This window comes from Alligator mississippiensis, chromosome 3, assembly GCF_030867095.1.
Source record: "Alligator mississippiensis isolate rAllMis1 chromosome 3, rAllMis1, whole genome shotgun sequence".
NCBI lineage: Eukaryota > Metazoa > Chordata > Crocodylia > Alligatoridae > Alligator > Alligator mississippiensis.
The window spans coordinates 205254621-205269255 of record NC_081826.1 but is presented as its reverse complement, the minus strand read 5'-3'; the positions used below and the strand labels follow the sequence as shown (position 1 = coordinate 205269255).

Genomic DNA, 14635 nt, shown 5'->3' with positions numbered 1-14635 from the left:
AAGAATACATCTGTTCAGCATTAAATTGGCTTGTTCTATCACAAATAAAATAAAAAATGTAAACATGTAATCATTTTCTTCCCAATAAAATTGGGAGATTTGGAACAGTTTCTAAATTGCGTATTTCTGATTATACTGCTGATCAATATTAACAATGTTAAGTACTATGAAAGCAAGTTCTTAAACACCTTCTTCTATCAAAATATAATAATTCTCATTATTCTTTTTCTAGCAAGGAAAGCGATAAATCAATATTTCACTGTGTCGTTCTGCTTTAAAGTGTGGGGGCAACTGGTAAACAAGGAAAAAACCAAGGAGATGAAACACTACATTTTATTCCTGCTGTACCAAAACAAATTCTAGGGACTGGCACTACAAATTGCTCATGTATTATGTGAGCAAAGGAAACTAAAAAAGTTAGAACATAATTTAGGATTTACAAATCAATACTAACATTTGAGTTAACAGTTCTAAGACTAAACCAATGCCAATTAACAGAAGCTCAGTTTTTGGTATACCATCAGTACAATGGATTAATTTTGGAGGTGCAGGTGCTCAGAAAGAAGAAACCAACATTCCTTCCCTGGGGTCTGCTAATTATCCTTCTCTTCTTCCCAGCTGGCAGCAGGGAGCATCCCAGACAAAGCTGCTCTGCAGCTCTCTTCTTCCCTTCAGTTTGAACCCCCCCTTGTAAGACTCCAAACCCAACAGCTGAGCACAAGACTGAACAAGGCGCTGCACAGTCTTTGAACAGTGGCCCTTTAGGGATGTTGCGACAGAGACAGCAGAAAGCTGCAGGGGAAAAAGGAAGGTTTTCCTTCCACCCTTATCACCAGTTGGGAAGGTGGGAGGAGAGGGAGGAAAGATGGGTACACTGTTACAGTTTACGTATGCCTGAACAAAAGTGTACACCATTAAAAAATGTAAAGCAATTAAAAAAAGATATTCAAATCTAAAGGAAAGAGATATTAAAATTAGATGCAGTGTCTCAGCTGAGAAAAGCAACAGAAGTATTATCAGATCCAATTTCTGTCCCTCTCAATCTGATAACTACTTATTGGAGGGGGACCTATATTTGCAGTTCAGAAAACCTATTTCACGGGATGCCAACTGCCCATTTTCTCCATTAGGATGAGGTTATTTGAACCACCATGAGACCAGTCCACCAATTTTTATATCATCTATAAAGAAAAATGCACTGTGCTCTGAAAGCACAAATATTTCAGCATTATCACCCATCTTGGATAATAAAGACCCCTTTTATTGATACTACTTCAGTTTGTTAGTTGCTATTTATCAGACTGCCTGTTGCAAGGGGATGTCTGATTATAGACATATTAATTAACATGCACTCTCCTCAGAGATAGAAGGAAAGCTTTCAGTAAATATCCACACAGTAAAACCAGATTAATTTCAAACCACCTCAAAATAATCTGCTTAATTTGCGGCAGGTTTGTGGAACAAGTGATGAGCTGTGCAACTGTTTGCTGTAGGGCACTACTTTTCTGCTCAGCTGGAGCTCAATGGTAGTTTAGCATAGCTGACTGGAGAAGTGTCACCCCTCTGAAACAAAAACTGCAACAAACTGGAGCATACAACTGTGTGCTATACCTGTATGTGACCCAGGGGCTGCTTCACATAGCCTCAGCAATTATCACAGGAATGTAACCCATGGAACGACCCAAGTTCTGCTATGCTATTGTATAAAAGGGCTACAGTTATCCAAAAACCTTCTTTGTCAGATTTGTCTAATCTCTCCCATCTTTTCTTCTGAAGAGAAGCAAACAAATACACAGACTTTGCCCTTCTCTATAAGTTGATAGGGGTACAAGGAGCTAGCTATCCCTTTCTTCTTTTCCTGGAGATCGCAAGTCACCAAAAAGCAAAGCTCCCTAGTCTTAGTTCTTGTCTTTCTGTACTTATGCATTTCAGAATAACACTACGTTTTCCTGGAACAACCTTGTTTCACTACCTGCACCAACTGCACTGTATGTAGAGCATAACAAACTGTTCAGTATTTATTTTTAATCTTGTTCGATAAATCAAATCACTACCTTATTTACTATATATCATCTACATTGTCCAATGAAGGCAAATAAGGTCTTAGCTACACTGTTTAAATTTGGATTTATTCCACAATTAGACTATGGCAATTAGAAATAGATTTGGACAAAAAAAAAAAAAAATTACATACATCAACAAAGGCCAGTTCTTGACTTAAACGTTTTACTTTACAAACTTAGAACTGAACATACTTTATGCTCTATTAAAATAAACTCTTGAATTCATTAATACAAGACATCATTTAGTTTAGTAGAATTAAAAATGGACCAAAGACTTACAGGAATAATGAGAACATGTTACAATTATGTGACATGAAAGTAAAAATATCTGGATGAGGAGATGTATGCCCTCGTACTTCAGAACATTAGTTAACCACCAAAATGATGTAGGAAAAACATCCCTTCCAGGCACGTTTATTCCTTAATTGCCAATATCTTTTCTTTCCTGGAAGCAGCTAGAGCTGTTACCTGTCAGAGATAGGAGTCCAGGCCAAGAGGCACATGTGGTCTGATCTTCTTTGGCAATTCTTGTTAAAATTTGTATGGAATTAGAGATCTCACTTCATTATGAGGAAATTTATTATCTTAATTAGATAAAAGTGGGCACATCTACACGTGTTCCCCACTGCACAGTACTCATCGGTACTGCACAGTCCTGGTGGCGTATGGGTCATTTCCAACCTTACTGCGCAGTACCGGCAGCGTCACGGTTAGTGCCTGCCAATGCTACATCGCCTTAGCTCGTTGCTATGGTGACACAGCATCTTGTGCAGATGCACCTACTGAGAGCAACAGCACTTGAGTGAGAACTTTTACAACACTTAGTTTTGATTATTTTGTGAATGCCTCATTTTCTCAGTTTCTGTGACTAGAAAGCTCCTCTATATTTTAAGAACAAACAAACGACACAGGGCAAAGTAAAGTCTCATTTATACAAAGCGTCAGTCATGAGTTCCTACCTTTTTGAGCCTTGCAAGCAGACTGGCTACATGTTCATGCTGCTCTGTTCTTGCAAGATCTTCTGCTGTTTTCCCATCCTGTTAAAGATAAGTTATTAGCTGAAAGGATTTTTCTTTTGTCTGCAGTGAAAAACCATGTGTAGAGGAGATCAGTACTGCTCAAGGCAACCACAGAATAATTGTTGTCAGAGGCAAGTGGATTAGAAAAGAACCAGCAAGGGATTACCCCCAACTGGAATTCCTGTTTTGTTTAATCATCCAAAAGTGACAAGATAAAATGCACAATAGAATTCCCTTTGCAAATTGGTGTCCTGATGTTACAGTAAAAAAATGCTTTGGATTCAGAGGCATAGAACAATGCCAGGACTCCCCTCTAAATACTATCCTTCTTATCCAATTAAAAGCATAGGATGTCGGTCATTTCTAGACACCACCTACTAAAACCTGATATTAAATGTTTTAAAACATCAGCATATTTATTAAGAAAAAAAGTAAGTGATTAATGTTTATTAATAGGTAAAAAAAAAGGGACAACAGTGAATTAGTTACTGGACAAAGATTTTCAAGAACCAAAAATAATGTGCTTTATGATTTTAAAAGCTTCAACAATCTTAAAAAGGAGGCGAAAAAGACTGTTTTCAGCATTTTACCTGTGACAATTAATTACCAAGGCTTCATAGATCAGCAATCTAATATGAAATGAACTGACAAAAAATGCTTACTTCCTTTACTCTTTGGACTACATTAATGCTACTGCTTTGTGCTGCATGGTACTTTGATAGTGAAACAATTTTTCATTTACAATGATTTTTATCCCTTTTATTTTTGTAGACAGAGGACAGGTGTGCTGTATTTACAAAAAAACCTGCTGGCAAAGTTAAGTCTGTTTTTCAGATTTCTCTGTTTTTATTACTGCTCAGTTTTTAAAGCCAAGTCTGCACAGTCATAAGAAGCACCTGAGGGTTTTATGCAATTCATAATGTCATTCCTAAGTGTGAAATAAACGTCCTTGCTTGCAAAAATTCAAGGTCCACTTAAGAGACATTTTCTGTTGCCTATAAAATCTGGTATGTTGACTACAACCCTATTAGCTTTGAACAAAGATGCTAGAGATTCAACACCAGCAAGGTAGCACTGGCAGCAAAAAAGCAAAATCGTACCTGACAATAGGAATTAAATCAATTTAAAATCAACACCTCTTCTTCAGGTAAATAATTAGCTTTAATTTTATCCAAAAATATTTGCAAAGTCAATATTTCTCATTTCCTTTCCTTGACCATGACTTTTTTACAACATCCCTTCTTCTCTTCCCTGACCATATTACCTATGGGTCTTCCATTTGACAGGAAGGATGGTCTAGTGGGTTCAAATCCTATCTGTCAGAATGTGTAACTAGAGATGCAGTTTCTGTAAGCCACTCTAATAGGGTGATAAAGCCATATTCAGCTCAAGTAATTGGAGTTTGATGTTCACAACTTAGTACTCCAATGCATGGGGGGGGGGGAGGGAGAGGGGAGAAGAGAAGCTTTCAAGCAGGCATGCCACAAATTAACCTCCTGCCCTCCAAGTGTCACTCTAATTCCCTTCTCCTGCCTGATCTGCTGCTCTGCTTTCTGCTCCTGGACAATGTGCTGCTGTGTTGCCTACCCCCACACCCTATTTGCTGTGTGCCACACAGAGAAGCTGCCCATGCTACTTGGGACACTTGTACTGTGGGTTGGCCACCCCTGCTCTAAAGCATCTGTTGGTATAAAATGTGCTGTACAAATAATGGCATTGTACTACAATTTCATCAAACCCACCAAAATAGAAAACCATAATGCTTCTTATAGAGGAAAACCAGAAAGAAAGCCCTGCATGAAAAATCCACTTGGACTTTGTGAATTGAGATGTAGCTGTGATCATAAATTGTCTTAATTTCTGGTAGCTTCACTTAAAAGTTTAAAATTCTTTAAGCAGGAATTTTGAAGAATGTCATGATCTTTGAAAGACAGCTGTATTATAATAGGATAGACAGTCTGCCCGTTAAGAACTTCTAGGGAGAAGCAAGCATAACATACCTAACAGGATTGTCATTTTATCATAGCCAATGTGAAATTGAAAAACCACAGTATTTTCTGGGTACAAAGTGTCACTTATATTTGCACCTACAACGTATATTTGAACCCCCTACCCAACACATACACAACTGGTTTTCAATAAACAGCTTTCCTACTCAAGCTATCTTTATAGACTCTTTAAAAAGGAAGGCTTTTTTGAACGAGCAGTGGTTAAGCAAAAAAGGCTTGATTTTATGAATATACATTTAACGTATGCATGAAGACTACATGCAGTTACCTCTTTTTGATGTAAACAGCTAGTTACAAGTTTAACTGGCTATCTGCACATAGTTAAATTAAAAACACTTTGGGGAATATAAATGTAGTACAATTCCAGAAAACCAATCATTATGAGGGAGCAAAGAACTGTCAACTAGCATATATGCACATACCTTTTTTAATATAAATGCTAGTTGTGTATTCCAGATGCATAAAGTTTTCTTAAATCACTAAAAACATTTCTGCAGCTGAAATTTCAAATTAAAAAATGGTTCTAACATCTACCAAAAATGTTTAAGCACCAATGAACTGAAAAACTGCTCCCAGAAAGAGGAGAGTCAAACTATAAGCATTTCAGAGAGAATGACTCTTAGGATTTCCCCTGCCAGTTTAATGCCCCAGTCAAGAAAACAAAACACTGGAAACGTCATTAAATCACCATGTGCTCCCCATTTCCCTCATCCTATCAACAGTGATTGTATGCAGCATCCTGGCAAACATGTCTCCTGTATAACCAGCCTACTTCTTCTGGCAAATTTATTATCATTTATAATTCCTATTTTATACTTTAAATAATTCTCTCCCCTATGCCATTTTGTTAAAGAGACACCAAGACAGGAAACCAACAAGTTAATACATGTGCAGGGAACAGTGACTATACAGTAAATGCTGTGTTTACTAGTCACAGACACACAATTTTTATTTTTTTATATATATGTGTGTTTGTGTGTGTGTGTGCGTGCGCGCGAGCGTGTGTGTGTCTGGCTAGTGAAAGAATTTTTATATCTATAGATAGACAGAATTCTCTTTTAGTTTTAGAAATCTCAAGTGTAATTTCAAAGTAATGAACTGGAAACAAGTTCCTTAGGAGTCCATAGCTCTTCAATGACTACTTTTTAATGTACATGGACTGTGCAGCTTTTCCTGGACAGGATATCCCAGATAGGGCACATGGTAATTTAGAGTGATTTAGCTGTATTTCTTCTGTAAACAAGGTAGTATGTATTTGTTTAATATATGGACAATGATATGTGAGGGGGGCTACTTGTTCTTCATCACTCCTCTGGACATGCCAGTCAACAGAACATATCTAAACATTGCTGAGAATGAAAAGCACTTGAGGTGGTAGTATTGATGGGAGGCAGCGGTGCAGATCAGTATGACAGGCAGTAATTGCTTTGCAAGTACACCTGCATGCTAGCTCATCCATTCACCCACCCACACATGTACGCCATGAAATATTTTCACTAAAATAAAATGAAAGCTATTTTAAAAAAGCATCTAAAGAAAGATTTGAAATGTGTTTACACAGGCACTTGACATGCTGAGAAAAATGGCCAGCTGTACTTACTGAAAATAGGCTACAACTAAATTTCCTTTAAGGTTCTGCAGATGATGTGGGAGTTGCACTGCACCTCAATTTGTTTTATATTTAAAATGCATCAGGCTGGGCATCACCTGTGTGTGGGCTGGTGACAATATTTGTCGAAGTCAAAGTGAACTCTAGTCTTACAACAATTTTTACCGTTTCAAACTACAACTATAATAGGCTATCACTTTTCCTCTGAGACAGAAGCTTTAAGTTGTTTTATTTATGGTAGTAGGAAACAAGTAAAGAACATAATGTATTATACTTACAGAAGTGAAAGCTTCTACATTGGCACCAGTGACACAGAGGAACCGCACAACATCAAGAATTCCATTATTTGCTGCCAGATGTAAAGGCGTTCGCCCATACTATAATAGGAGAAAAATTAAATGAAATTTCTATTAAGCTGGTTAGAGAGCCTAATTTTCAGACAGGTTTATTTTTCGTTAGACAGATGTACTACATACATGTGCTACACAATTAAGGACTGACAAGAATGTACTGAGTTTAGAAGAGTTGCTCTTGCATAGTTTTAAGTCTGATTTAATCAAAAAATAAGATTGGAGTTCAGGACTTAGAAACAGGAAACTTAAAATAAGTCAGGGGTAGCATGACTGCACTAAGGTCCCAAGATTCCTGGTGATAAGTGAGGATCTCTAACTTCCAGTAAAATAGAGTGGCACAGGACTGTTTTCCAGGAGTGACAAACGATATCCACAGGCAAGAATGTCAAAGGGAAAGGATGTCTTAGCATCGGGGACCTTGCAAGCAAAAGAGCAGTATACTGATCTGGATTGAGAGAGAGGATTTTTTGGAGAAACGTGGCGGGCAAGGCGTACTGAAGAACAAGGTAGGAAGATGCAGAAAGGAAGCTGGAAGTGGAAGACGAGGAAAAGTTTGAAAACTACAGAACAAAAGAAGATGCCAAGATACAGATGTAAAAGACAGATGCATCAGAACCTAGAATAAGAGGGAATGATGGCTGAAGAACATGCAAAATATGAAGATGTGGTCTAACAGTAGAAATTGTAGAATTTACTAGAGTAGTAGAAAGAGGCTGTTGCAAGAAATACTTGTCATCTTCATTACAGGAATGACTTCTCACTATCCTTGTTTGTTTACATGTAATTAGGTTTGTGAGGCCTGACACACAACTTCCAGACTACAAAATCCTGGCAAATTCTGAATAGCGCATCTGATCAATTCAAAATTTCCAAGGACCGGTGTAGATATCAGTGGGTAGAATGCTACTGAATATGTGGAAAGCTGGGGCACTGAAGGTAGGAGGGACACATGAAACTGTAGATGTCTGTTTAGAACAGTTTCAAGTAGTTCTGCAATTGTCTGTTAGAGTAACTGTTAATGCCTTCTAGCATAAGAATGCCTGGTTTCAACTCCAGCCATGCCCCCAGTAAATCGGAGGTAGGCAACCAGCGACACATCTGTCAGAAGTGGTGCAAGCTGCCTCTGTGTGGCGCACATGGCAGATTGGGAGAAGACAGACAGCAAAGCGACAGATAGGGCAGGACACAGAAAGCAGAGCAGCAGGGACCACATGGATGGGAATAGAAAGCAGAGCAGAAGATTAGGCAGGGGAAGGGGATCAGAGTGGCACTTGGGAAAGGGGCTAATCTGTGACATGATTGCCTAAAACATTAATTCCCACTGAAGTAGAGAAACACTTCACACTGAATTACTTATTGCCTCAACTGAAAGAAGAATGATGGGGCTAGAGAACAGACATGAAGGAGAAATAGAGATTGGGAGCTTAGACAGCTCTGGCATTAGGGCAAGTTTGGGGGTTCCTTGATTGGGAGAAACATACAAAGAGGGCATACAGAAGCCCCCCACAGTGAGGATTCCATCTACCCCATCTAGGCATTGCCACAAACAGCAAAAACACTGTCCTCAGAGTGGATACAATTCCTGTATCTTCTGTACTCACATCTGTCATTATCTTCTCTGAACTTGTAAGTGCTCTTTTCATTTATTCCTATGACATCTTCTCTCTCCTCTCATTCTAAACGCTTCCTTTTAGTAAGTAAATTCAAGTTTTCTTATTTTTGTAATAAGGTCCAAGCATTATGACCTTCAAAGTTTCTAGCACAGCTAAGATAATTACTTAGAGAGAGATCTCTACCCCTTCAAAACCCAGAACCCAAATAAATATGAGGCTCTTTAAGGTCCCTTATCACAGAACAAAATGTGAGACAGCATCTATTGCACTTGTATGGGTAGTACTATGTTTATGAATCCAAGATGTGTGCTTAATTGAGTTAACTGAATCACATTGGTAGCAGTTTGCTTTTAAAAAAGGACCCAGCACAATAACGATGTTATATACAAACACAGCTCAAGTCTCTTCCAAGAGAAAGAGTCTGGTCTACTAAAAAAGATAGGACAAAAATACCTTAGACTTCCATAGACAAGGTACCATGTCTATTTAACACTTAGAGGCTGGTTATTATTCCCCTTCACACTGAGCGCAGCCCAAGATCCTCAGTCATGAAAAGAGGTGCTAATCTGGTCTTCAGCTGCATTAATTCACCTTCCCAAAAACATATTCTCAACCGTGGCTCTGCATGTAATTGCCCAATCAATCAGGCTTACGGTAACATAAGGAATGGAGAACTTATTACCATAAGCTTTCTACTTGGCAGCTACTGTTTTTTTTTTTTGTTTTTTTTTTAATATAAAGACTGTGCCAGACCAGCCTTTAAGTCAAAAATCCACACTCTTACATAGCTCTCTGCAGCACAGACGGTCAGAAGCTTTGTAATGAATGGAGACATTAATTACTAATATTGTATTGCAAGATTATGTATGCTTTCAGAAAAAGAGCTATTATTACTTTTTTTTTAATAAAAATGTTTCACAGAATACCACAAATGACCCCTATGATTAACTCCTTCAAAGCTGGTGGTCTATGAAAACTGTATGACATAACAATATCCTTCTACCTATGCAGAAGTAGGCATTCAAAGCTAAATACCATGCACTCACCATACATGGTATGGCAGCAGAGTCTAACTGCTTCCATTAAAGCTATTCAAAACTAGCAACAGGATAATTTCCTGAAGTAGGTTATTATTCTTTTAAAGACTCCTAGAACGAAAGCCAGAACGTTAAGATCTACAACTGGGGTGGACAATTATTTGGGCTGGACGGCCCCTTAAGTTTTGGTGAGCTGTTGCAGGTTGGATGAGCACACGCCCTTCCCGCAAAAACTCCTTAAGTGGCACTGCCCTGGGGCCTAGCCCCATGCTGTCACTACCCCATGATCCTGATCCCGGAGTTGCCATGGAGATCAGCCCAGGAACCCTGCAGGAAGGGCACACTTGACCAGGCAAATGGGATGGGGCCACAGGTGAGCAGGGAGTGGAGTCTGGGAGCAGAATGAGTGGCCGGGATCTTGCGGTGGTGACAGCACGGAGCTGAGGCCCATGGCAGAGCCGTGATCTGCTCCTGGCATGCTCCTGCCTGTGGAACTGGCACCTGTCGCAGGGATGCGAGAACAGCAGATTGTGGCTCTGCCCTGGGCCCTGGCCCTGCGCTGTCATGACTCCAAGATCTTGGCCCCATCCCCACCTCCCCATCCCATTCCCAGATGCTGTTCCCTGCCTGCCTGCAGCCCTGTCCAGCTGAGTATGCCCTGCCTGCATGGGTCCTGAGCCAGTCTACATGGAGACCCTGCCTGGCACCTCTAGTTGCAGGTTGGGGTGGACAGGTTGGGGTGCCCAGGCAGCAGGGTGGTCTGGCAGTGGCAGATACACTAGAAAATCCAGCCTGCTTGCCACATTTTGCCCACCCTGATCTACAAGATACTCATACAATCTACTTAGAACTATCATAACAAGAAGGACTTAAAAATGCTAATTTAGATATCCAAGAAACAAGCCCTTAAATGTTTACATTAGAAAAGGTTTAGGTTTGTTGTTTTTTTTAGTTAGCAATCATCCTGTAAAACATTAGAATCAGCATTATAGATGTGAATATTTTGCCAAATATTTCTGCAACTGATTGTACAGTATTTATATGAAGCCCCCCCCATTCACCTTCCAACAAAGCATTTGTTTTCAATTGGTAGTGGAATCTGCAGGGTTAATCACCTATTAGCTAAAATATGGGTTCATTTTACATAAATCAATATGATTCATGGAATCATACAAAAGTAGAGCTGGGAGGGACCTCTGGAGGTCCTATGGGTCAACTCCCTGGCTGAGGCAAGATCATCCTTATTTGAACCTTCCCAGTATTCAAAATATATAACTGATGACCAGCACCTCTAAATAAATAATAAAAAAACACTTTAGTTGTTTACACTGCCACAAATACCATCTGTTCCTAGTTGCCTAAATGTTTCCTGGAGGAAGTAAGACCATATTACTAGACAAGCATATTGGCATGTACCTTAATGTAACTGCTGAAGAAAAGTTTATTGCTACAACCGATTCAAGTCCTTTTTCCTTGCTAAGTAATTCAGCTTCAATGAAGTTATGGTTAACTTCATAAAGGTGGGGTTCTTTAAATAATTCCTGGTAGCCTATTTTGAGGGGGAGAAGAGACTTTTCCTATTGTAATCATTTATAAGTTAAGAGAACCTTAGCCATCCAAAAAAGATAAGATATTTAACAAATAATCTGAATATTGATTCTGCTTTCTTTACCTTATTAGTAACATCCAAATTACAACTTGTTTCACAGAGTGCCATCACAATAGGAACATTCCCATCTTTGCAGGCCACATGCAGAGGGGTATTTCCATGTCTGTCTTGGAAATCGACAAAACATCCCTGACTAATGAGAGTTTTAACAACTTCCATTTGACATCTTCTCACTGCAAGATGCAGGGCTATGTGCCCATCCTGAAATCACAAAGACAACTGTCTATCATTTAAAAAAGAAAAAGTTAATTTAACCATACAAACCATTTTTGATAGACTTATAATTCATTTTGTGGCAGTATTATCCTGCCTCACTGATTACAAACCAAAAAAACCCAACGTGCCCATGTCAGGACAAATCAACAGAGTTTCCTTGCAACGGGTATGGAAACTACGCCAGACTAGTTTAAGGATTTACTGACAGGTGGCAGCCAATGCATAAAAAAAGAATCCATACAATCTGCTTAGATTTGTGGTTTCAGAGAAGCATAACATTGTATATTCAGAACAAACTGAGAGAAAATGTATGGCTGGACAAAAAAAATAATTGCATTTAGCTCTCTTGTAAGCAAACACACTACTTTCTTCCTGCATTTCCAGTTGTAAGCAGTGGCTCTTTGAGCTCTACACTGTTTAAATGTAACAGCAATTTCAGAATGAACAGTATTAACCATCATGACAGCCACATTAAGAACAAGATTTATTCTTTAGGGCCAAATATGGGAGAGGTGTGGGGGGGGAAGGGGAAGATTCTGAACTGATTACAGCTGTTTTTAAACACATTTAGTTTAGAAGTTGGAAAACAATGGAGTGATTTATTCTCTTAAATCTAACATGCAGGTGTTGAAGGAAAGCAATACATCCAGTGCCACTGTTTCTTTAGGAATGTAATTTGCAACAAGCTATTCAAGACTCAATGTTCCACCTATTTTCTTAAAAAAGAATAAGGATCAGCCATAAAAGGGTAACAGAAAGATAAAGTTGATGATATGGGCTTACCTGAATATAGATACAATCATGGGGCGGAAGGGAGGGATATCAGTCAGCAAATTTGGAAATGCTGTAGTTATCAACATTCACTTTAGTATGTTAGAAGATGTTTTTAAATTTTAAATAATGATGGTTTGCAGCACTAAAATGAAGTATTTTATAGAAAGTAATTTGGAGGTATAAATAGTTCTGTAAAACCCAGGCTTACTGCACATAATTCTTGACTAAATGCGACTCATTCACCCATGACTTACCTTGTCTGTTGCATCAAGGTCAGCTCCACACTCTGCCAAGCATTCTACAATATCATGGTAGCCTCTAGCTGATGCAGTCAGAAGTGGAGTCTCCCCTTCTTTATTTTTAATGTTCACATTACAACCTGCTTCACAAAGTGCTTTGGCAACAGGGTAGTAGCCATGCCAAGCAGCACAGTGCAAGGGAGTTTCTTCTTCCTAACGGTATTGGTAAGTAAAATCAAGACAGCTGAGAGAATATTGCAGGACCTATGCTCTGAGTTTCATTTTAAGGCTAAGGTGAATATATAACTATAAAAAGTTAGGACTTATGAAATTATTTGGAATTGCTATAATACAAAAAGTTGGCATTATCAAAAGTGAGTTTAAGTCATTATGAGTGTCAGTGAATGTAACTAACTCAACAGCTTGACTTAACAGTCTTGAATCTGGGAAACAATATTTCTCAGTATAACGTGCAGTACTCTAGTGGTACCTGACTTTTCAGCAAATACTGGAACCACCCTCCTAGCTGTATCCAAGCAACCAAAGCTAATCATTTATCTAGGTTCTCTCATTTAAAAACATGTCCTTATTCTGTTTTTCATTTAATTAAGAATTAATCACATGGCAGAAACAGAAAACCGAACACAGGAGACTGAGCTCCCATTTTCTAGCTCTGATATGAACTCTGGTATGAGGCATATCATATTTCTAGGTTTAAACTGTTAAAAAGTGACCATTATTGACTTAGGGGTGTTAAACCTGATGATTTAGGAGTGTTAATCCACATTTTCAAAGTGACTGGGGACTTTATTAGGGCTGTGCGAAGCTTCGGTCGCTGATTTGATTCAGTGGAGATTCGGTGGCCAAATCTCTGAATCTGAATTGTATCAGGAGACCCTTTAATCTCTCCAGATCAAATTAAGAGACCCTCTGAATTGATTCAGAGAGATTTGGAGAAATTTGATGATTCGGACATAGACACAGCTTTAAAATGTCTTTTCTACATACCTCAAGGTACCTGGCGGCTCATGAATGCTTGAAACGGTGGGGCAGATGAAGTGTCCCACAGGAGCACGGGGTGGGGAGTGGGGAGGTCCCCAGAGCACTTGGCAGTGGACCCAGAAGTGGACCAGAAGCAATTCTGGTTTACTTCTGGGTCTGCCAGGGAGCATGTGGGGGGGGGGGAGGGGGAATCTCCCTCCTCCTGGCTTGGCGACCGGCGCCTCCTGGGTCTGAGGGGCCACCTGGGGTCCCCCCATGGTCGATCGCCAAGCCAGGGGGGCACGTGGGGGGTGGGGTGGGCATGCGCTCCCTGGCAGACCCGGAAGTGGACTGGAAATACCTCTGGTCCACTTTCTGGTTCGCCGCCAAGCATGTGGGGGGGCTCCCCCGCACTCCTGTGGGACGTTCCATCCACCCCACCATCGCAGCATTCATGAGCCACGCCTGGCATCTCGAGACATGTGAAAAAAAACATTTTAAGCCGTGTCTATAGCTGAATCGCTGATTCTCTGAATCAGCATCAAATCTTCAGATTCAGATTAATTGAATCGGGATGGTGATCCAAATTAACAAACTGAATCACTGTCCCCGATTCGGGCTGAATCCAAATAAAATATGGCCCGTTTTGCACACCCCTAGATTTAATAGCCTGAGTTTCTTGAACAGATAGGTTGCTTGCAGATGTTAAAAACAAACAAAACCCAACAACAAGAACAGTGCTTTTATTTTCGACTCTGTGCAATCCCACGCCAAGCCCAGCGCATGCCCAGAAGAGGCAGCACATTACCAGGACACGGCTTGCCAGACATCTGTATAGATCAGGCACTTTTATCTAACAGCAGATTGAATAAGCTAATATATAAAAGTGCCAAAAAGCCCTGCTGAAGCACATGATCTATACAGATGCTGCAGAGCCCGGTTGAAGTAAGATGCTGCTTCTTCTGGTAAAGTGCATTTTTTTTTCTTTCTTTTTTTTTTTTTTTTAAACATCTGCAAGCAGCCTTAAAATGTATCCTGTGCTTTTATAACAAT

At 39.6% G+C, this 14635-nt stretch overlaps 1 protein-coding gene across 3 annotated transcripts in view; it reads right to left on the bottom strand.

Annotated features, from left to right (window-relative positions):
• DAPK1 (death associated protein kinase 1) overlaps nucleotides 1-14635 on the bottom strand; it is a 132926-nt gene that overhangs the window by 23093 nt on the left and 95198 nt on the right. For all 3 annotated transcript variants that reach the window (XM_006263189.3, XM_019478155.1, XM_059724833.1), the window contains 4 exons: nucleotides 12617-12814; nucleotides 11376-11573; nucleotides 6979-7077; nucleotides 3023-3100 (listed from right to left, as the gene is read on the bottom strand). In XM_006263189.3, coding sequence (XP_006263251.1) covers nucleotides 3023-3100; nucleotides 6979-7077; nucleotides 11376-11573; nucleotides 12617-12814 — 573 coding nt within the window. The remainder of the gene's footprint in view (nucleotides 1-3022; nucleotides 3101-6978; nucleotides 7078-11375; nucleotides 11574-12616; nucleotides 12815-14635) is intronic.